Source organism: Arvicola amphibius, chromosome 17 (genome assembly GCF_903992535.2).
Source record: "Arvicola amphibius chromosome 17, mArvAmp1.2, whole genome shotgun sequence".
In the NCBI taxonomy this organism is placed as follows: domain Eukaryota; kingdom Metazoa; phylum Chordata; class Mammalia; order Rodentia; family Cricetidae; genus Arvicola; species Arvicola amphibius.
Genome location: NC_052063.2, coordinates 9,524,317 through 9,547,525, shown reverse-complemented (window position 1 = coordinate 9,547,525; position 23,209 = coordinate 9,524,317). Strand labels below are relative to the sequence as shown.

Below are 23,209 nucleotides of genomic sequence, written 5' to 3'. Positions count from 1 at the left end.
GAAAGATCACCCACTATTTGATGCTCGTGAAAAATGTGCAAGGAAAACTAGGTCTTCCTTGGAGAACAAACAGAAAAGGGAAACTTCAGTAATAAGTTAAACATAACTCCTATCTGGTTCACAAACATGAACAAGGCAAAAAGTAAGAAAGTGGAGTTGTGCCCCAAAGAGTTCATCTCACACTGCTGTCTGTTTGTCTAACTAGAAGAGGAGGAATAAATCTTGACCACAGAACCACAGCTTCTAATTACGTGAGGTATTCGAACATTGTAGGAGTTTCAGAAACGCCTCTGTTAATGTCAAGAAAACTTTTCTCTTTCAGTGTCTGTCCTAAGGGTCCCCCCCCCCCGCTGAGACAGGGTTTCTCTGTGTAGCCTTGGCTGTCCTGGAACTCACGATCAGCCGGCCTTGAACTCGCAGAGATCCCCCTGCCTCTGCCTCTCGAATGGTGGGGTTGGAGGCTTGTGCTACCACCACCCAGCCAAAGTTTTTATAATTACACACAAATCTGTTTACCACTAAAATCAACCCATTTTCTGCTCATTTGGAGCACATTCCTCTACTTGTGCAGACTTGAAACAAGTCATTCGAGGGATTACTGGACCAGTGTGTTCATTATGAGCTGTGTGGTTTCGTTACAATAGGTGTATATTAAAACCAGAGAGATAAGGAAAAGGAAGACGTCATCTTTTCATACTTGAAGCTACCCGTGTAAGAATCTCGGCAGGGCCCAAAAATTAGGCATGCCGTTTAGATCCATCGTCAGAAGATCGGTCTGAGACAGAAAAGTTTCTTTCTTTCCTTTCTACTGGTTCATTTTGGTTTTCAGTAGCCATCTGTCATGTGTCTGAGGGCATTGGTCATGGCAAGAGATAGTGGCAAACTGGTTACAGGTAGAATTAAGCACCTGTGGTTGAACAATTGTTTATTTGTATGCAGATTTTAAATATGGATTCTAAAACAAGATTGATATTACTTTTAATTATGTGGCTGAATCTGTGTGTCTGCACATAGGTATATAACATGTGAGTGCTGGCACCTGCAGACCGCAGGGGAGGGCATCAGATCCCCTGAAGCTGGAGTTATAGGCAGTTGTGAATCTCTAAATAGGTGCTGGAAACCAAATTTGGGCCCTCCGCAAGAGCAGTACACACCACCGGGCCATCTCTCCAGCCCAAAGATGTTATAGAATATTTAATTATGAGATGGAAGAATGGCATAGATCACCTTAAAAAAAAAACTTTGGGGTCCTTAAAAAAAACAATGCAATATCAAAGCCTACGACTTTGTACACTGGAGGCACAAGGGAACTAGTCACAACCCACAGTCCTCCCTGGACTGTCAGAGGGTTCCGGTGCCCTCTCAGCAATGCCAGAAATTCCTGACGTGAAACGCAGACGAGCCAAGAGCATTTTTCTTATTTCTTGCCCTGTGTAGCACAGATAAATGAATAAACACGTGTAGTCTAGAGGTGGAGCTTCGCTTGACTTAGAGACCACCAAAGTCATCTTAAAGACTGTTCTAGTTACTTCTCCCCAGGAGCCACACACTTTGCTACCTAGTGACGACGTTCCCCGTGGACTCTCACCATATCAAAAGGGCTCACGTTCCACAGGATTCGATATTAAGTTCTTTAGGGAACGTCTGACAAAATCAGTTCCCTACCACTTCTGAGAAAGAAGGTTCAGCCACTGTTTGAGTCTTTTATTCAGATCCTACAGAAAATAACCCTGTGTGTTAATGGGAAACGTGTTTTGTAAACTTCATACTGAGAAATGGTTGAATTTCAAAAATGGAATGATTTCCTTGTCTGTGATAATTTATATACACACGGCTTTACTTCATTACTGTCCCACTCTAGATTCCAGTAGAAAATGAATATTGCTTCATACCAACACCGAAACTTAAAAAAATAAAAAGAAAAAGCATTTGTGAAAGAAGAGCATCTGGGAGCCAAGAAGAAGCACACTTGACGGTGGCGGCGATGGCGGCCGTGGTGGCAGTGATGGTGGCGGTGGCTGTGTATGGGGTCTCTGCTGACCTCTAACAAATTATCTAGAGAATGGAGAGAAGTCATGTGGCCTCTTCAGACCAAACGGGAAGAAACACTGACTAATTTCTGAGGAGGTAGTACATTCCTGTTAGAAAAAAAGGGTTAGTTTCTAAAGGAATGAACTTCTTCTGCTTGAGAGACATTTTCTTCCCCTCCTCCCAGACAGGGTCGCTCTGTGGACCTTGAACTCACAGAGATCTGCCTGCCTCTGCCTCCCAGGTGGGATTAAAGGCGTGCGCCACCACCGCCCAGCTGAAGAGAGAAATTCTAACAACAGGCTAGCCTGTTGGAATCTCTTCTTCTGTGGGACAAAAAACACAAACAGCAATGCTATGCTACAACCCATAAACAGGTAACCCCCGCAAGGACAACACATCTTTTCATTAAAAAATTAACCACGCCCTTTCCCACCGGAAGCCTGCACGTTCTCTTTTGACGGAAGAAGAGAAAAATGGAACTTCAGAGCGAGTTTGGTGGAAAAGGAGCTTGCAGCATCCCGTCAGGATGGATGAAATAGGGTGAGGGACGGTCCAATCCTTGCCTAATAGTAGAGCCTGGGAGAAGGCAAGGAGAAACAGGCAGCTGTGTGGTTTATTCTCTGGGCTGCACCAGAACACTAAAGAAAACAGCTTGTATCCGAGAGCGTGGGCTGTGCGGCTAGATCGAGAGGTAAAAGCGATTATGAACACAGAATATTGGTTCCTAATTAAGTCCGCTCTTCCCACCTAGCCTGAACCCTGGAATGCTCGGAGGCGTCTGTCCTTCCATTTCTCATGATGGGTCAAGTTCCAGAGCTCTTGACAAAAATACCCCTTAAGTGGTTACTGAAAACCCTAGCCGCCGAGATTATAAATATCGGTTCTTAATCCTACCACTGGAGACAGAGTTGCTTGGAGGAGGAACGGACATCCTGGAGGAATGGGAAGGAATGTCTTAGGCGGAGAGGAAAAGGGCCAAAGGCAGACTTTGCCCACTTCACTAATTTGCCCAGACCAGGCCTTGACTGACACTTGGGAAAAAGCATGAATGGGGCCAATGCAAATTTCTGAAAGAACTGCTAAGCTTTCTACGCTCTTGTGTGAGAACCAGAATGCTTATCTCTCTCCATTAGATTAAAAACTCTTGCAGGGAACAGTGGCTTCGTTTTTTTTTTTTTTTTTTTTTTTTTGAATTTCCAGTAAGTGGAGTATAATAGGCTATCAGCAAATATGCACTATTTTTCCTCCAGTTGATACATGTTTAGTAGGACCTGGAGGACCTTAGCCATTTATTTAAAACTGCCGAGAAGGCTGGGAGTTAGCCATGCTGGTGAAGTGGGCATGAGATCCCTACAGTTGTTTAGCGAATCCGGTATGAGCAAGGCACTTCCTATAATGGCTATATTAGCTCATACCTGAGTGTCTCTGAAAGACCCATGGCACTGTGGATCTGCCATGGGATGATAGTGAATTAATAATAATCACGCTAGTGGTGATTATATCGCACAGCTTCTACAATGTGCCATGCGCTGTTCTAGGCACCATATAAATATTAATTAACTTAGTTCACACAAAAACCTTGTTAGAAGGCAGGAATAATTGGCATTGCCCACTTTCAGGACGGATTAAACCAAGGCCCAGAGGGCTTAAACACTTTGTCGAAATGTCAAAACCTCAAAGACTGGTAGAATGACTTGAAGTCTAGCAGACTTACTCCTGAGTTTCCAACCTAACCCCTGTTTGGAAGACCTAGAGAGTAGATTTTGAGAACCGACTTGGCCCAATCTAGATCAGGGTGATCCCTAGATGATGTTGGTGTGTCCCAAGCCAGTTTTCCCTTCAAGAGCTTTTTGGGGAGCTGGTGAGATGGTTCAGAAGCTGAGGATGTTGCCTGCCAGATTCCGACCCGAATCTGATCTCTAAAACCCACAGGGTGGAATGAGAGAACCAACTCCTACGAGTGGTTCTCTGACCGCGACACTTGTGGCGTGCATGTTCCTGTGTGTAGGTATGCATAAGTACATGTTTACACACACATACACACTTTTAAAGAAGGAACAGAGGGCTTCAGGATAGAGTTGGCATGGATCTGTGGTGAAGCCAGCTGTTTTGAGGGCAAAGGAATACAGGAAGATTTGCCAGTCTTCCACACCTGCCACAAGTAACTATCCAGCAAGCAGGGGTGGAGAAGGACATAAGAAACTCACTGGTTGCTTATAAAACCTTTCTATCCGTGCACTGGTTCCAACTAGTGCTGGTTGCGCAAGCCTTTAATCCCAGCACTTGGGAAGCAGAGGAAGCTGGATCTCCGTGAATTCAAGGCCAGGCTGCCTCACAGAGGGAGTTCTAGGACAGCCAAGGCTACACAGGAAACCCTGCCTCTCCCCCTGCTCCTCCAAAAGAGTTGGAGCACAGGAAAGAACACTGTAAAGTGCTGTGCTCTGGATGGGACCTGGCAGTTGCACCCATGACCGCACAGTAACCCTGGCTATCTGCATAGGGCCTGTATGAACATTCCAACATGGATAGGGAGGGGGTTTGTAAGCCCCCACCTGTCCTGAGGGAACCCATGGGCAGTTAAAGGTTGCAAAGGTAAGGGAAATCTGACTCCTCAGTGGTGTGGCCACTGAATATTGCCCTCATCTGAATAAATAACGCCCATCCAAGTTCATCCGGCCTACTTAATAAAAAGCAGTGAACAAAGCAACCAAACAAACAAACAAAAACAAAACCACAGTAAATGAAAAACTATAACGCCCCTCCTACCCAATCTTTACAATGTTATCTATCATCTATCTATCTATCTATCTATCTATCCATCATCTGTCTATCTATATCTATCTATCTATCATCTGTCTATCATCTATTTATTTATCTGTCTGTCTGTCTGTCCATCCGTTCGTCCGTCCATCCGTCCGTCCATCCGTCTATCTGTCTAGATGTATGAGTGTTTTACCTGAACATATGTCTGTGCACCACATGAACACAGTGTTCTCAAAGACCAGAAGAAGGTGCTGGACCCCCTGAGACTGGAATCATAAATGGTTATAAGCCTCCCATGTGGGTGCTGAGACTGGAACGGTTCTCTGGGAGAGCAACCAGTGCTCTTAACGACTGAGTTATCTATCACTCCTGCCCAAACACACTCAGTTTTTTTTTTTTTAAAAGCCAAATGAAAGGAGTTAATTATTCTCATTGTATAGTTTTCTCATTCTCAATACTATGGGTTTTTGTTTGTTTGTTTTATAAGTGAACAGAGCAATTTAAATGTTGGGCTCTTAAGTAATTATAAGTAAGATGCTCTTCCACATCATAGAAACATAAGTGGAACTAAGCAAATCTCTCCTTCCTGAGGCCAGGGACCAGGAATACTTCTGTTTGTGGCCAAGGACTGGAGAGTCCCAGATAGCTCCATTTTGGAAACCCCACTCCCTGAAGGATCTTTCTTTGCCCTATTTTCAATTTAAGTATCCAAATTTCTTCTGCTGGAAAAAAAAAAGTAGTGAAGAAAAACCCTTAAATTGGGGAGGGGAACCCCACTTGCTAAGTATCCCAGCCAGGGAAGTCTTCTGGGCTGATTTGAGTTTTATTATCATTGAGCTGTTTTACAGCTCTGTAAGCTATAGAAAACCAATAAATCAAGTGTTTCTTATCCACAGAAGCCAAATCAGTTGTATTAGAAACTACGTTGTGTTGAAAGAATGCGAATGATTATTGACTTATTATGTAGCCCAGGCTTGCCTCTAACTAAGCAATCCTCCTGCCTTAGTCTTCCATGTGCTGAGATTATAAGTCTGAGCTACTATGCCTGGCTCACATCAGCATTCTGTATTTTTGTATTTGCCTAAATATGTGTATATTCTTTAATTTTTTCATTTGAATTGTTATAATAATGTCTTACTAGTTCTGACATATTTAACATTTGTGTCTGTGAAATTTTTTGTTTGTTTGTTTTGTTTGGTGGTACTAGGGTGTAAAAATAGGGTCTGGTCATTGCCACAGTGCCTGACCAACTGAGCTATATTCCAGACTCGTCTGTCTCCGTTTCTGTCTCTGTCTCTGTCTCTTTCTGTCTGTCTGTCTGTCTGTCTCTCTCTCTCTCTCTCTCTCTCTCTCTGTGTGTGTCTGTCGTACCTTCTATTGCTCTCTCTCCTCTCTCTCTCTCTCTCCTCTCTCATTTTTCCTCTTCCTCTCTTGTTTCTGTTTGTTTGTTTGTTGTTTTTTTCAAGGCCACTTGAAGCCACACTTGCTGGCTTCTGCCTGTAGTCTCGGCTTCTTGGGGCGCTGAGGCAGGGGACTGAATGAATAGCACTATTCAGGAGCAGCCTGAAATACATCAAGAGACTCTATCTCTAAAGAATAAGAATAATAAAAGGGTTGAATGTGTTATGTACAATCTGACACCCTGTCATTCTGGGGGGCGGACCACAATTAAGGTCAGTCCAAACCTAGACTGCTCTAGGCCTGCCAAAGCTATGTGGTGTAGACCAAGTCAAAAAAAAAAAAAAAAAAAAAAAAAAAAAAAAAAAAAAAACCAGAAGAAAAAAACCTTAAGCATTTATTTCTAAAGATAGAGTTTCAATATGCTTTATAAAGATAATGGGTTTTGAATGTCTTATAGTTTTACAACATTAATTCTGATAGTTTCCTCATTTTAGTACCACCAGGGGCTTGATTTTCTTTCTTCTGTAAAAATGCAAGGCCCAGGAGGCTTTGGAGAGGCATTTGGATGAGACTGTGTCACAGCTGGCATAGGAAGGTACCCCGCAGTACTCCCTTCTTTGCAGATAACTATTTATTTTATTTTATTTTATTTTATTGCTTCCAATGGATGTAAAAATTATTTCTGAGAACTAAGCTAAAAATTATTCTATACAGATAAGTTATTTGACTAAAATCATACAAGTATGTTGGGCAAGTGTGTACACGTTGGCTGGCTTTGGATCCTCATGCAGGCAAGGGCCATAGAGTTGGATGCTCTTGACTGGACAACACCTACTTCCAAGTATCTGAGACTTCATTGCTTCAGAAGGGAAGCTGGCTCTGTACCCTCCAGTTTCTTCCATTGCAAATATAGCGCAAAAGTCGGCTATTTAAAAGTGGATAAATATTGCTACGTTTCCCCCACAATCCCCTGCGGTACTCTGTAGAAGAAAGCTCCTCAGTAGAGAGCTAACTGTAAATGTCTTTCAAGCCAAACCAGTGCCTGGCCAGCAAGCTCACTCGGTTCTGGGGACAGCTGCTAGTGGCCACTCGGCTCCCTCGTGAGCCTGCACCGCTCTGTGAAGTGTTTTCATCATTCGATGACACTCTGACTGACGGCTTGTACTTCTCCAAGCAAATCTGCGGCAACACACAAGACAGACTCCCCAAGAGGCCTCCAGATACCAGAAGCTCCATCTTGGAACACTGATGCCATCCAGGGGATTTTTTTTTTTTTAAATCCTTCCCACGAATACTTAAAATAGCTGCTTGTGATGTAATCTTTTGAGGAAAGAAAGGGAAGATCTCAATTTCAATTTCTTAACAGCCATTGGATTTTCACAATCTCAGGAGGGACTAGCAAGCGTGGAATTAGCGACACGCCTCTTTCCACATGGTGCTAAGTCTTCCTATGTTACACAAGAATGAGACAGAGAGACAGAGAGAGAGAAAGAGACACACACACAGAGAGAATGAATAGAACTATTTTTTTTTTAAGCAATTACTGTGTCAAGCACAGAAATTGATGTGAGGCTGAAGGAAGGTTTTGTAGGATCTTGCGCAACATCTTTTAGGATTCAGATGAGGTTTTTTTTTTATAATGAATGGGGGGGCAGGTAAATTCTCTGAGGACCTGGTGCCTTACTCAGTACTTTTTCACCCGGGTGACACTCGTCAATGGGCTCACACGGCTCTTGCTTATTTTAAAGAAAAATTCCTTGCTACCGACTACTTTGCATTCTCGTGCACCCCCTCCCCCTTCTTAATTCATTCTCGTTCCCACTGTTGTTCCCACTGTTGTTCCCGTCTCCCACTGTTGTTCCCGTCTCCCAATGTTGTCCTCCACTCCTTGACAGCTCTGTCTGGTTGTCACTCAGTGTTCTATACAGTGCAGAGGGCGTCACAGGAGTTGACCTGTTTAAGATAAATGAGCCTCGGATTGTGGCACAGGAAGCTAGTTGCGAGGGCACATTTCCTACCACGGTTTCTGGTGGCTGAATTGCTTTCTTCAGAGGCCTCTCTTCACACTAAGAAACTGCCTGTTGCTTTGTGAGTCCTGTAAAATGTAATCTGCATTTTTAAAACGCCTGCTCGTATGAAGGGTTAAGGTAGAAGCAACTCACTGACCTAAAAGTTGCATTCGCTTGGCAGCTCTGGCAGAGTCACCCGAACATGGCCAGAAACAGCAGTCACAGGTAGCTAAAGGCACTGCTTTTGAAAACAGCCAGTTTCAAGACCCAGACTAGCAACGAAATACAACCAGTATGCAAAATCCTTCTACGAACATCTATACTTGCCTGTGGGTTTGTTTCGTGGAGACTGCTGTAACAGCTCTGTTCTCTTTGTGAGGTAGTAGTCCCAGCGAATTTGTCATTTTCATCTTTTTAGGGTATAACACAATGATTTTCGTATAGTCCAGATGCTGTACAGCCACCAACATGAATATAGAGCTTTTCAGCGCTCTAAAAAGAACACGATGAAGCACACACTACCCTGCTTCCCTGAGTCTGCCAACTTATTTTGCCTTTATGGATTTTTTTCACTTTGTAGATTTCATATAAAAGGAAAAAAATACTGCCAGGCAGTGATGGCACAGGCATTTAATCCCAGCACTCGGGAGGCAGAGGCAGGCGGATCTCTGTGAGTTCAAAGCCAGCCTGGTCTACAAGAGCTAGTTCCAGGACAGGCTCCAAAAGCTACAGAGAACCCCTGTCTTGAAAAACAAACAAAACAAAACAGAGAGAGAGAGAGAGAGAGAGAGAGAGAGAGAGAGAGAGAGAGAGAGAGAGAGAGAGAGAGAGAGAGAGAGAGAGAGTAGAACGTAGGCTTTTGTGTTTGGCTTCTTTTGCATGGTTTAATGCTTACAAGATCTAGCCGTGTTAAAGTGTGTATTGGAACCCTCCTTATTGAGGTTGGATAATACCGAATTGTGGATTTGCTGTATTTTGTTTGTGTGTTCATCAACTGAGGGGCATTGTGCGGTACCAACTCTTTTGCGACTATGAATCATGCTGCTTTGAACATCCACGATCAAGACTTTATGTAAACGTATTTTCAATTCACTTGAGTTCATAGGGAAGAGTAAACTTTCTGGATCGTACGAGAGCTCGGTCTTCAGCTCTCTGAGGAAATGCCAGACTTTTCACTTGTCAGCCTGCAGATCCTCAGCCCTGCGTCTTCTCCATGTCCTCACGGGCTCTTGTTACTGCTTATCCTCTTGGTGACAGCTGTGGAGTGGATGTGAAGTGGTGTCTCGTGGATGTTTTTATTTGCCTCCATCTACATGACTAAAAGATACCGAGAATCTTTCCATGAACATGCTGAACCTTTGCGTGCGGTCGTGGGTTTTCCCCTCGAACAGCCAGGTTGGTTTTCTGCTGTTGAACTCTGAGAATTCCTTACATACACTGTGGATGCTAGAACTTTATAGAGAGCTGGTCTGGAAGGATTTTCTGCTATTCTGTGTAGACCATCTTTTCACTTGTGTGTGTGTGTGTGTGCATGTGTGCGTGTGTGCGTGTGCGTGTGCGTGTGTGTGTGTGTGTGTGTGTAACTGCTCTGGCTATCTTGGAACTCACTCTATAGACCAGGCTGCCTCTGCCTCCCAAGTACTGGGATTAAAGGTGTGTGTCACCACTGCCTGGCTCGCTTTCTTGATAGTGTCCTTTGCTCAACAGTTTTGATTTTGATGAATTCAAATATATTTATTTTTGTTTTGTTTTGTTTTGTTTTGAGATAGGGTCTCTCTATGTAGTTCTGGCTATCCTGGAACTTGATATGTAGACCAGGCTGGCCTTGAACTTACAGAGATCCATCTGCCTCTGCCTCTTGAGTGTTGGGATAAAAGGCATGTGTCACCACACTCAGATGATGATGATTGTTACTTGCGTTTCTGAGTGTCACTTCTAAGAAACCATCCCCTAAAGCAAGGTCACAGTTAACCCATATTTCCTTCTAAGAGCCTACAGTGTTAGCCCTGTGCTCAGATCTGTCGGTTCATTCTGAGTTACCCTCGGCACTGTGTATGGTGGACACGGTGTATGGTGGAGGTCCCAATTATATTCTTGTGATTGGCTCACCACCTGCTGAAAAGATCGTTCACCATAACTGAATAGCTTTTTTTCATTGTGATTGGTTTGAATTTTTCTTTTTTGAGGTAGGGTCTCAGGCTCGCTGCTACTGGAATTCTCTGTAGCACCGGGGATGACCTTGAATTCCAGAGCTACCAACCTGGGTGTTTTGTTTCTTATTCTGTACTAAGCGCCTGGGCTGGAGTTTCCGGCACAAAGCAACAGGCAGTGAGAACAGGAATACTTGTCTTGTTCCTGATAGCGGAGGGAGAGCACTGTTTTTTCACCATTGTGTGTCCCGCCCGACGTTGATAACCTTTGCTGTGTGGAGGATGGCCGCGCCACTCCTAGTTAACTGAGTGCTTTTCTTCGTTATTTATGAGAGGATGTTGGATTTTTGTCAAATGCTTTCCCCATGTCTACTAGGAAGATAAGGGAGGTTCCACCCCCTCCCTTTTTTTTTAAATGAGTATTCCAGATTACATTAGTTGGTTTTCTGATGTTAAACCGAGTTTCAAATTGTATAGTCATCTAGATTTGAGATAGAATAAACTCATATAAACAAGAACATACCATTTTCTCTTTTTTCTTAATAAAAAGGAAAACTTCTTTTTCTAATAGGAAAAACAGTGCAAAGCCTAGACAAAAATATTTAAAGGCTTATTTTAATTAAAAACACAAATTTCCATAGTATGAAACTATTAAGGAATATGAAAAGAATTTAAAAATATGTTACAATTAAATTTAATACAAAGCCAGTGTTCTATATTATATCGAGAGATAAATGATATAGTTAAGATAATAGATGTCTTTATATTTATAAGTTATTCTGTTTTTTAAAAAAATTCTACAACTTATGGGGGCTGAAGGAATGACTCTTGAGTTTTGGAGTGCTCTCTGCTCTTTGCTGGGGACTAGAACTGGGTTCCCAGCACCCCATGGGGCAGCTCCCAAAGGCCTGGGACTCTAGCTTGAGAGGAGCCAGTGTCCTCTTCTGGCCTCTGTGGAGCATCCCCTTTCACCGTGTTGGTGCACACATCTTTTATGGGGATCAAAAATGAGTTAAGGCAAGGTTAGGATGGAGTTTTATTATTAAAATCCATTAGAAAGTAAAAATACTATGTTTTTTGGTAAACCAAGAAAAATCGCATTTAAAATGTCCCAAGAATTTTTATTTCACCTCTGCCCTGAACAATAGCTTAAGGGAAACCATGAAACATGATCAAAGTACAGTATGTATGTGGGAATATGAAAATGTCCCAGTGACCATTATTTTGTTCAGTCGACATGGTCTAACAGCAAAAAAGAGCGAGAAAAGGAAAAAAAAAACAATGAAATTAACTCTGTATTTTCCCTTTAAGGAAATCTAATAATTAGAAACGCCGAAGATAGTCTTCTTGGAAGAAGTGTGCCTCTGGGTCATGCTAATATCTGCGTGATTACAAATGTTTGATGTGCTTGCCTGAAAGGGTTTATTGTTCTTTTTTTGGGGGGGGGGTTATTGTTCTTGAGATGATCCTAAAATATATTTTGGTTTTTATGTATTGCTTTCATAAGAGCACAGTAACAATCAGCTGAAAACAATAAGCAATCTATACATAGAAACTCTAGGGGCAGCGGTTCTCAGCTTTCTTAACGCTGCAACCCTTTACTATATTTCCTCATGTCGTGGTGACCCCCCAACCATACAATTATTCTGTTTTTACTTCATAGCTGTAATTTTGCTACTGTAAGGAATCATAAAGTAAATATCTGATATACAAGGTATCTGATATGTGACCCCCCAAAGGAGTTGCCACCCGCAGGTTGAGAACCACGGCTTTGCGGGCTCTGGGGTTCTCTTCTTGCCATCGTGTGGCATAGGAAAATGAGAATTTGCAATTAGATAAAAATAATTCCTAATTTCTCTTCTCAATAATCATAGACAAGGTCTCTTGTAACAAATATAGCTTCCTATTTATAAAGATGCATAACATAAATATTGACCCTATTTATTTGTTAGAGGATTAAAGGAGAAAAAATATATACATATCTATGACATCATCAAGGCTAGTCATTATTGTTAATATTAACATTATTATCTTATATAAATCTCTATTAGATTGTATTTATACAGGATTGAAAGTAGGTGGCAAAGCTTGGATTAGTGTTCCCACGGCTCTACTCTGTGTAGCGTAAGTTCTCATTGTGTATAGGAATCAAATGAAGTTACAGACGAGAATCACAATGCAAGAGCACTATCACCATGAGAGTGATCTGCTCATTAATCCTCCCCCCCCCCAGCCTTATCTGTAGCACAGTGAAATCCCTGCCCCTTAGAAACTGTCAGCTTCATCCCACTCCTGGCCATGTGCCTTTAGAGATGCAAATACGTCTTATGAACTTCTTAATTGTTAGCACCATATGAACACATTCAAGAGTGGAACAAATACAATCACTTTCTCCCATCCAAGTACTAACCAGAGTCGACCTCGCTTAACTTCTGGGATAGATACGGTAACGCAGATTCGGATGGTATGGCCATATATAATCACCTCCCATTGCTCCCGAGCTCTTCTAAAGCTAGTAATATATATACACATACACACACACACACACACACACACACACACACACATTGAAAGCACGATTTCCGGTGAGGTGCTGTGGCTCCTGTCTACAGTTCCAGCTCTTTGGGAAGCCGAAGCAGGAGGGTCCTTAAGCTCAAAGTTCGGGGCTAGACCTTGGCACTCCCAAAATCAGACAATCAACAGGTTTTTCTGGTTTTGTATCTAAATAATTAGAGAGGGGGCTTGATGGGGAAAGCCTTGTTTACCAATAATCTTTAAGAGGTGGGTCTTAGTTAAGGCGTGGCTTTGCTGGGACCCAGGTAAAAAGGTGTGCACCTGTGTGTGTGTGTGTGTGTGTGTGTGTGCGCGCGTGCGTGCTGTACTTGGATTTCTCGTTTCCTGTTTCGTGAGTTTTCCCCTTATAATAAATAAAATATAATTGTTTTATCCTTAGCTAGCCTGGTTATTTCAACAGGCGCTAAAATGATATCAGAATTCTGTATTACTAGCATCAGTATTATTTGGCTTTAACAAATATTATAGCCTTTCTGTATCCCCACCCGCATTTTATTTTATTGCATTAGATATTAATATTGCTAAGGTGTAATACAAGTGCAGTCTCAGTTATATTATAGGAGAATTGAATGTCTAACACACTCCGCTTCCCTGTAAATTTAAAATGGCTGTGTTCTCAGGAGGCTGAGGCAGTAGGATTGGGAGGTTGAGGGTCACATGTATAGTGAGTTCCAGCAGGACCCAGTTTCAAAAGTGAAATTATAAAAAAAAAAGGCTTTGAATTTTCTCTACCTTCCATAGTTATAAAATGAGTGTGTGTATGTGTGTGCACTCATGTGTGCATGTGTGTATGTATAAGTGTGAGTGTGTGTGTGTTAATAAAATATTCTTTTTGCAAGGGGGAATGAGGACTTACGTCGTAGTTTATTGAATGAAATTGTTTAGGGCAAGTTGAAGTACATTTCCAACTCTTACGAAGTTGGCACGATGCAAAGGAAATGCCATAGAGGTGCCGGTTATGAACCGTAAGTGAGATAGCTGCCGTAAAACCTTTTCTCTGTCCACATAGTTTCTCGCTTACCACTCCCTCCCATCACATCAGCTGTGAGACTGGGCGACCCGGCCTTTCGGCAGGCGCTGCTCCAAGCTCTCAACCATCTACATTATGGACTGCAGAGCGCCGTGCTGGGAGCGTTCGTGAGAAAATTTCCAAAACGAGACGTGCTTCACCTATAGCGGGCACTTTAAAGAAAGAAAATGCCAAATTCGTGTTCTTCCATCCCCACTTTTAGTAGGTCAAACTGTGTAAGAGACAAGTTTTTGTTTCCTTACTTTCGTGAAAAGGTGGACGAGCGCTTTGGAGACGCCCCCGCACCTCTCCGCTGGCTCTCGGTTTCACCTTTAGAAGCAGCAGCTGTGACGTCAGCATCTTAGCTCTCAGGCATTTCTATCCTCTGACCGTACCTCACTGTGCAACAACTAAAGTTCCACAAACAAACATCTAAGGATTCTGTGAGAACTCTTGAAAGAAGCCCCACCAGGAATTCTTTCATGAGTGCTGATCATTTTTTCAATGCCTCTGTGTGGGAAGGCTTCGGGATCACTCATCCCTCCAAGTGGTTGCTCGTCGGTAAGGGACGCCTGGCAGAGCTACCAATGGCACAAGGGTGTGAGGCCTACTTGAGAATCGTGCGTATGGTCTTACTTCAATAGTTTCTTTTGGTTTGGTTTGGTTTTTGAGGCAGGGTTTCTCTGTGTAGCCCTGGCTGTCCTGAAACTCACTCTGTAGATCAGGCTGACTTAAAAGTCAGAGAGCTGCCTGTCTCTGCCTCCTGAGTGCCAGGATTAAAGGCAGGTACCACTACCACCCAGAGATAGTTTTTTTGTTTGTTCTTTTGCAACTATGAGTATACTTATCCATGTTAGTACAACTTGAGTATCATAACTACAGAACAGATTTAAGACCACAATTGCATCTTCTTTAAAAAATTTCCTGTATTATAAATAAGTCAGGGCCAGGCGGTGGTGGCGCACGCCTTTAATCCCAGCACTCGGGAGGCAGAGGCAGGCTGATCTCTGAGTTCGAGGCCAGCCTGGTCTACAAGAGCTAGCTCCAGGACAGGCTCTAGAAACTACAGGGAAACCCTGTCTCGAAAAACAAAAAAAAAAATAAAAATAAAAATAAAAATAAAAAAATAAATAAATAACTCAGGAATATCATCAGGGAGATGGAGAGATGGCTCAGGGGTGTCATTCAGGAACCTGGGTTCTATCCGAGTACCTTCATGGCTGGTTAAAACAGTCTATCACACCAGTCCCAGGGGATCCAGTACCCTCACCAGGCCTTTGCAGACACCAGGCACCCACAAGATCCATATACATATGTGTAGGCAAGACGCTCATACACATAAAGTTAGAAGAAAAAAAATGCTGTCCGTGAAATATATATTATATTATCAGAAAACTAATCTGTAAGGTCTTGTGGGGAAAGAACTGAGTGTTTAAAACGATGATGTTATTAAATGAGATGATTGAATCGAGATTTTAAAATCTTTTTCTGCAGTAGGATACACGTCCATATTTGGAAGTGAACATCTGCAAGTCAGTTTTAGATCTTAGCATAGAAAAAGGAAACAAACTACCGTGGACTATAAATACCAACACGCACCACTTATTGAATGTTTGTGGAATAACAAGTCTTGGGCTATGGTGCTGCAAAAGCCACTGGATCTAATCTTCACAGCGGCTGTGTAATGCAGCAGCAGCATCGTCTTTGTCATGGAAGAGGAACTATCGCCTGGAGATGTGCACTGGCTCCCCAAAAGCTCTTAAGGGGACAGCCACACTAAAATACCCACCAGACTCAAAAGCACATTCTCTTATTATGGAAGATGTGATTCCAACTAGGGTTAACTGATTACGAACAGAGAAAAGAGAGGAAGGAGGGAGGGGGGGAGGAGGAGGAGGAGGAGGAGGAGGAGGAGGGAGAGGAGGAGGAGGAGGTAATGGCAATGCACCATGGAATCTGAACCCAGCAAGGATGGAAGGGAGGCTACGATAGAGCAAAGAGATCAAGCATTCTATTGGCACCAGTTTTTGTTTGTTTGCTTGATTTCTCTGTGTAGCCCTGCTGGCCTTGAACTCACAGAGATCCGCAAGCCTCTGCCTCCCCAGTGCTGGGATGAAAGGCGTGCGCCACCACCACCTGACTTGCTTGACACATACTTTTAGATCTATTCTGAAGATGGGAGCCCGAGCCCAGAAGAGGACTTTCCTTCCTGGTCATAGTCACGGGCCCTCTTTTTCAACGAGCTTCTCATTATGAAGTATAAATCCACCTTGACAAGCGTAGCTCAAGGCAGTTAAGCGATTCTCCACGGTACTCGAAGGGTTCTGGTGTTACCCAGTGGGTTGGATGTTTTGGTGGGTTTTTTTTCAATCTTCCATGTTCCTTTTCTTTGCCATCCGTCATCCAACAGCTGTAAAATCACCAGCTGCTAGAAAAGAAACCAGAACTGAACCAGTCCCCCACAGGTGCAAAGCGGTTCTTTCCCTCACCTGATCTCCGGGCTCTCAGCAGGCTGGAAGCAAAGCACAGTTTCTCGAGCCACAGAACCCTCGCCTTGTAAACACGTCAAGCAGCCCATGAGCTCTGATTTAGTTTCGTCTGCACTAGGAAGAAGTCTATGCGGGAAAAGCAGTAGAGGTGGCTGGGATTGGGCAGCGCAAGGACAGCGAGGGAAGCAGGGTTTACCCTGTGGACATCGGCCAACACGATTTAAGTCCATCTTCCTGAGACAGCATTTCTGGACAGAGTCCAGCCTGGCCTCAAACGTGGAATCCTCCTGCCTCCGCCTCCTGAGGGCTGGGACCACAGGCACGCATCCCCAAGCCGGAAACCGTCATGCTTTTGAAACCTCACGGTGCCGATGAAGGCAGAAGTCATCCTCGTGTATGGAAGCTGAGGTTCAGTGAGGCGGGGTGACTTAGCAAACACTGTGGAGAGTGAGTCACAGTCACGTCTGGTTGGCACCCAGCATGGCTCCTGACTCGTCATTGCCATGTTCTGCCTTCCAGAAAAAGGAACCGTTGAGGGGAAATGCAGCTGCCGAAGGGATGAAAGCAGTCTTGGAAGGGCGAGGGGGAGGAAGTGGCAATCTTTAGAGCTGCCTACTGGAATCTCCCTTCATAAACAATGACCCTAGAGTCTTACACACCTTAAGAAAATGGAACAGGTGCCGGGCAGTGGTGGCGCACGCCTTTAATCCCAGCACTCGGGAGGCAGAGGCAGGCTGATCTCTGAGTTCGAGGCCAGCCTGGTCTACAAGAGCTAGTTCCAGGACAGGCTCTAGAAACTACAGGGAAACCCTATCTCGAAAAACAAAAACAAACAAACAAAAAAAAAAAAGAAAGAAAAGAAAAAAGAAAATGGAACAGGTATCATTTCCTTTAACCTCCTAATTCACTACCATCATCCACTGAGAATCCTAGCCTGGGGCCAGAGAGATGGTTCAGTTGTGGAGAGCATCTGTTGCACTTACAGAAGACTGGGGGTCGAGTCCTAGCATCCACATGGACCACCAGTCACCGGACCACCAGTCACCGGATCCAACAGGCATCCATGTGGATGTTTGCAGGTATACGTATGTATAGGCAGGTCAAATATTCATACACATAAAATTTTAAAAATCCTAAATTTTTAATCTTAATAAAAAGAACTCTAGGCTAGAAAATCAGACTTTGTTATAGGACTCCTAGGAACACCGTTTGCTGTCCATGAATCACCAATCACCTCAGACCGAAGCTCCCTAATCACCTGGGAGACTTGCTCAGCAGACTCCAGGGCCCTGACTCCAGAGTTCCTGTCACTCTGGGACAGAGCATGATTCCCATTTCTCACAGGCTACTGGGAAGTGGTAATGGCTTTGTTTCAGGGACTACACTCCAAGAGCTACTCCCATAGAGAACAAAAGTGCTGAAAAGAGCCACACTTCTATGAACACAGCTATGAAAAGAGTCACACTTCTATCAACATACCTATGAAAAGAGTCACACTTATATGAACATACCTATGAAGAGGCACACTTATATGAACACACCTATGAAAAGAGTCACACTTCTATGAACATACCTATGAAAACAGTCACACTTCTATGAACACAGCTATGAAAAGAGTCACACTTCTCTGGATACACCTATGAAGAGTCACACTTCTATGAACATACCTATGAAAAGAGTTACACATATAAACATACCTACTCAGAGGCACACTTACATGAACACACCTATGAAAAGAGTCACACTTCTATGAACATACCTATGAAAACAGTCACACTTCTATCAACATACCTATGAAAAGAGTCACACTTATATGAACATACCTATGAAGAGTCACACTTCTATGAACACACCTATGAAAAGAGTCACACTGATAGGAACATACCTATAATAAGGTGACCTATAAAAGAGGCCAGACATCACTCTGAAGTCCTAAGTTATTAATCCAGCTGTCATAAGTCACGTTCACGTTTGAAATAGTGTTGACAAACATGCACACATGGGATGACAGTTGATTGTCGTCTGTGTCACTGAGCACAAGGATTAGTCTTCTAATGTGCATTTCGCTCAGCTAAGCAATCTAAGAAGAATGCAGCAAGTCAAAAGAGGCAACCATTGCCAGATTTAGGTTTTGTATGTGTGTGGTATAAGTGTTTGTATGTATGCACGTATGTGCAAGTATGAGGAGGCCAGAGATCAATACTGGATGTCTTCCTTGTCCTAGCTTATTTTTGAGACAGTCCCTCACTTAGCCCAGAACTCAGCAATTCAACTGCGTTGCCTGGCCAGTGAGGTTTAGAGATCCTCCTGTCTCAGCGCCTCCCAGTTATAGGGTTGCAGACATGAGCCACCCTGGCTGGCTTCTCACGTGGACTCTAGAGATGGAAACTTAGGCTTCCATACTTACACAGCTAACAGTTGGGCAACTGACCATTTTCTCAGCTCCCCTTTCCAAATGTAAAGCAAGCTAAACACCCCTAATCCAAAATTCTGAAATCCCAAATCCAGGACTTTCTCGATATCATTAAGAGCGCTCAAGGGCAAAATTTCACACTTGTGTGATGGGTCATAGCCAAAACATGGATGAACCACAACTATTGTATAAAGTTATCTTCACACTCTGTATACAAGGTCCACATTAAACATGAATGAATTTCATGTTTGGATTCAGACTCCATTCCCAGAAAAATCTTATCACATATATGTGGACTTTCTGAAAATCCCGAATATTTCTAGTCTCAAGTATTCCAGATAAGCGACACTCAGCCTATACCACCAACTCCTCACAAATCCAGAAAAATAAAATAAGATAGCATTCACTCATTTCTGTGACAAGTAGTTATGTGTTTTTCTGGTTTTAAGGGCAAGGCAAAGATCCTTGGGAAAACAGATCCCCAAAGACTGACAGTCTTGGCCACTTGTCTTGGGTTCTACTCTCTTTCTGGTGCTAGCTGCAGGCTTGACTTAACCTGCCCTGGTTCAGGTTCCCCTACCCCACTGTGGCTGAAGCCCAGCCTGCAGAGATGCCAGAAACTAGGACCGTTTGAAAATTAAATTGATTTCAACTTCGAAGTAGCCTGAGACGAGCCAGGAAATGAGGTTTCCATCACGCAGGATCTTCCTATAGAACGGGGTCTCTCACCCTACATCCTTTTGACCCGGACTCTATGACCTCCCTTGGTCAGTTATACAGCTTCCTTTTATTGTTTGATAATTCTCTGGGTGACAGAATAGTGTCAAGGATAATTATACTTTAAGGTTTCTATATTTAAGAAAAAAAATCATTAAGTTTGAGTAATTTTCCCTTATGGATTTCAGCGGGATGAAGAAAATCTTGTCGAAGGTTTCTTTGAAAGTTTGTGGTCGGATGACCTCTGTTTAAAAAAAAAAAAAAAAAGAAAGAAAGAACCGCTTCCAATGCATGCGCCTGAGTGTTCGACTCCAGCAATTCAGTAGTTGGTAAGGGGTACTAAGCTGTTTAATAGGTCAGTCATTCCACAAATACTATTTGAGGACCCCTTTGGTGCCTTGTGCTGGGGGCCTCAAGGTTTACTTCTGGACTCTTGCTCAGGACTCTGCATGGCTCGGAGGACAAGACACTGAGGGAACAAAAGGCCTGTGCACCCTGCCATAACTCACCGAGATTTATGAGCACTCTGGTTGACACATGTCTGCCAATGCAGCCCACGACAAGCTCTGCTCTACCTATAGTAAGTATGGTCCCCACACAAGTCACAAATGCTTATAATGTTATGAGCTTTCTTTTCCCTCTCATGTGACCTGATGGTGCAAGTCTCAACTCAAAGGTCTGAACTTTGTTGACGACAGTGTTTGGCTATTGGGCATCCCTACTGGAGTAGTTACTTGTGTCTAGAGTATCTGGGTCATTTGTAGTTGAACCATCCCGGAACAAAATTAACTGAGATCCACAAAATTATTCCACTCTTTGTTTGCCACAGTATTATTTCAAAAGTCTTTCCCAGTCTAGAAACTAGTAGCTACTGGCTACATGAAAGCTGCAATCTGGGGAGAACTGAACTCATTTTTAGAGGTAATCATTGCTGTCACTCTCTGGCCACTCTCCTAATCATCTGAGTTACCCTAGCAACTCCACCCTATTAGCATACAGTGTCCTGCTGGGTAACCAGTTCATGATCTGCCCTACAAGGACCAAGATAAAGAAGAAACTGTAGACTCTACCCTTTACGTGATGTCCTATAGATACTCAGAGTTGTTTGGTTTTGAGACAAGGTCTTGCTAAGTAGCCCAGGCTGACCTTGAACTTGCAGTGTTCCTGGCTCAGCCTCCCTACACCATCCACGCTCAAGTTCCTCAAGCCTTCGTAGTGTAAGTCTCTTTCATTTCATTGGTCATTGCTGCTGTTGCTTCTTTTGCTTTACTTGGAGATGTGTAGAATTAAAGAAACGAGTGCATGTAGGATGTGACTAGCCAGCCCGGACCATGAGCAGCTGGGCTGTAAGGATGAGATCGTGACATTTGCAAAAAAGTGGATGGCGGCGGCGATCATTGTGTTAAATAAAGTAAAGTAAGGCACACTCATAAAGATATCATGTATCATCTCATGTGCAGAATCTAGGTTTAGATCTATATATGCATGCATACACAGTATGTATTTACGCGAGTGTGTGTGTGTGTGTGTGTGATGTATGTAGGACAGGATAGCGGACAGGGTGCTATTTGTGTGCTCTAAAGAGAGGGTAATAGAATGAATATGACATGAAAGGGACTTCTGGGGAGGGGAGATGACAAGAAGGGGAGGGGTGGGGCGGAGGGTGGGGGCTGAATAAACCCAAGGTAAAATGGCAGGCAAGTGTGAAAGTATCCCAGTGAAATACGTTACTTTGTATGGTAGCTAAAAATTAATTTCAAAAGGTAAAGAAAAATGTTAAGTTTAAAAAAAAAGAAGTGTTTTCTACTTAGTTTTAGTTGTTTGTTTGTTTTTCTAATCCCCACCCATAGTTCTGAAGTGCTTGATGTCTGAGACCTTTTCTGTTTTGGAAGATAGTGAAGGCAATCAATGCCGATTTACAAATACCTTCTACCTGAGTTCTAATTTTCACTTACTGTGCACCTGTGTCTAGTTCAGGTAATTGCTGGGTCCTGAGGAGGTGGGTATCCTGAAACCACATCCCCTGGTCTCAGGAAGTTACAGCCTCAAAGGGAGACGGGCAGCGTTGCAGGGAAATGGATGGAAGCCATATGTCCGTGATGTGGGATTCCCCTCTGTCTGCGGTGAATACCAGGTTAATAAAGAAGCTTCTTTAGGCCTCTGGCAGCACAGAGTAGGGCAAAGCGAGAGTTCCAAGCAGATAGAGGAGGAGAGAGTAGGCGGAGTCAGGGAGACACCATGTTGCTGCCATAGGAGATGGACTCTGGGTGCTGGAACTTTGCTGGTAAGCCACGGCCTCATGATAATACACAGATTAATAGAGATGGATTAATTTAAGATACAAGAGCTAGTTAGCAATACGCTTAAGCTATTGGCCGAACATTATTGCAAATAATATAGTTTCTGTATGATTACTTCGGGTCTGAGTGACCAAGAACAAATGAGTGGACTCCATCTACATGTCTGTGTTCTGAGAACATGGAAGTAGGAGAGGTTTGCTCTGCCTTCGGGTGATGGGAGTTCAGGTTGCTTCTCACAGAGAATTGTTGTCTATCCTACTGATGGACCGCAAAGCCACCAGACATTGGACTGAGGATCTAGTTTTCCTTGCTCCATAAATTTCAATGGTGGTCCCTACTTCCCGAAAGCCAAAGGTGGCTTGTGTGTGATCATGCCAACTTCTCAATCCTGTTCACATTACACTTTAGATACAAAGGTCACGGCACAAAAATACCGCCATGGATATTTCCCAAGGAATCTAGTTATCATATTTGACTATTATTCCAAAATTGAAGCTTCAAAGACAAGTCAATAGCTCTTCATGAGTTGAGTAGGGAGCCAGAAGAGTGGATAGCAAGGAAGAAATAAGAAACACTGTTAGGCAGACATCAACTCAGAGGACTTAGACTATGGTCCCCAAAGCCAAAGGTAACTTCTGGGTGTTTTATTTTTTTAACCTACCACATGGAATGCTCCCGGGGCCTTGACGGGTCTGAAGCCATCCACAGGTACACACTGATCGGCGTGGCCATTGCAGAAGCAGCTGCCCTTCACGATGAAGTCATAGATTGCATAGTGTGTGAAATGCTGAGGCTTTGCGTTCAAGTCGTTTCCCTGACAAGGGCAGGGCTGTCGCTTGAGCAGCTGCACGCGGAGGTTGGTGATCTTCAGCTGCTCCTGAACTTTGGCACTGTAAGGGTTTTCTATGTCATACGGTGGTGACAGAGCTCTGAAAATAACCTGCAAGGAGAAGAAAACACCATGTGTGCACAGACGGTGTGCAAGCCCCGACTGTTTGCCAGCCGTAGTCCCAGTTTGATTTATACCTCTGGTTATCTGCGTGATAAGATAACCTGAGGCTTTCAGACCTTGCTCACACCTGGAGAAGAGCCGCCCTGTTATTCTAAGGAGCAGGTGTACCTCCTGTTGGGATACAGAAGTGCACAATGAGTAACCAGCAGGGATGACGGTGGCCATGCAGAGGTCATGGGGAAGAGCATTCTGAGCAGAAGGAACAGCAAGCTTCAAGGCTTCGTGGCAGAGCCAAGCTTGATTTATTTTAGGAAGAACAGCAGGCCAGGCACAGTAGCAAATAGGAGTGAGGCAAGAAGATTGCATGAACCAAGAGTTCAAGACCAGCCAGGGCAACATGG

General features: G+C 43.5%; 1 protein-coding gene across 1 annotated transcript in view; it reads right to left on the bottom strand.

Annotated features, from left to right (window-relative positions):
• Ntn4 (netrin 4) overlaps positions 1–23,209 on the bottom strand; it is a 101,849-nt gene that overhangs the window by 42,082 nt on the left and 36,558 nt on the right. Inside the window, 1 exon segment of the mRNA XM_042054258.1 lies at positions 22,518–22,796. Coding sequence (XP_041910192.1) covers positions 22,518–22,796 — 279 coding nt within the window.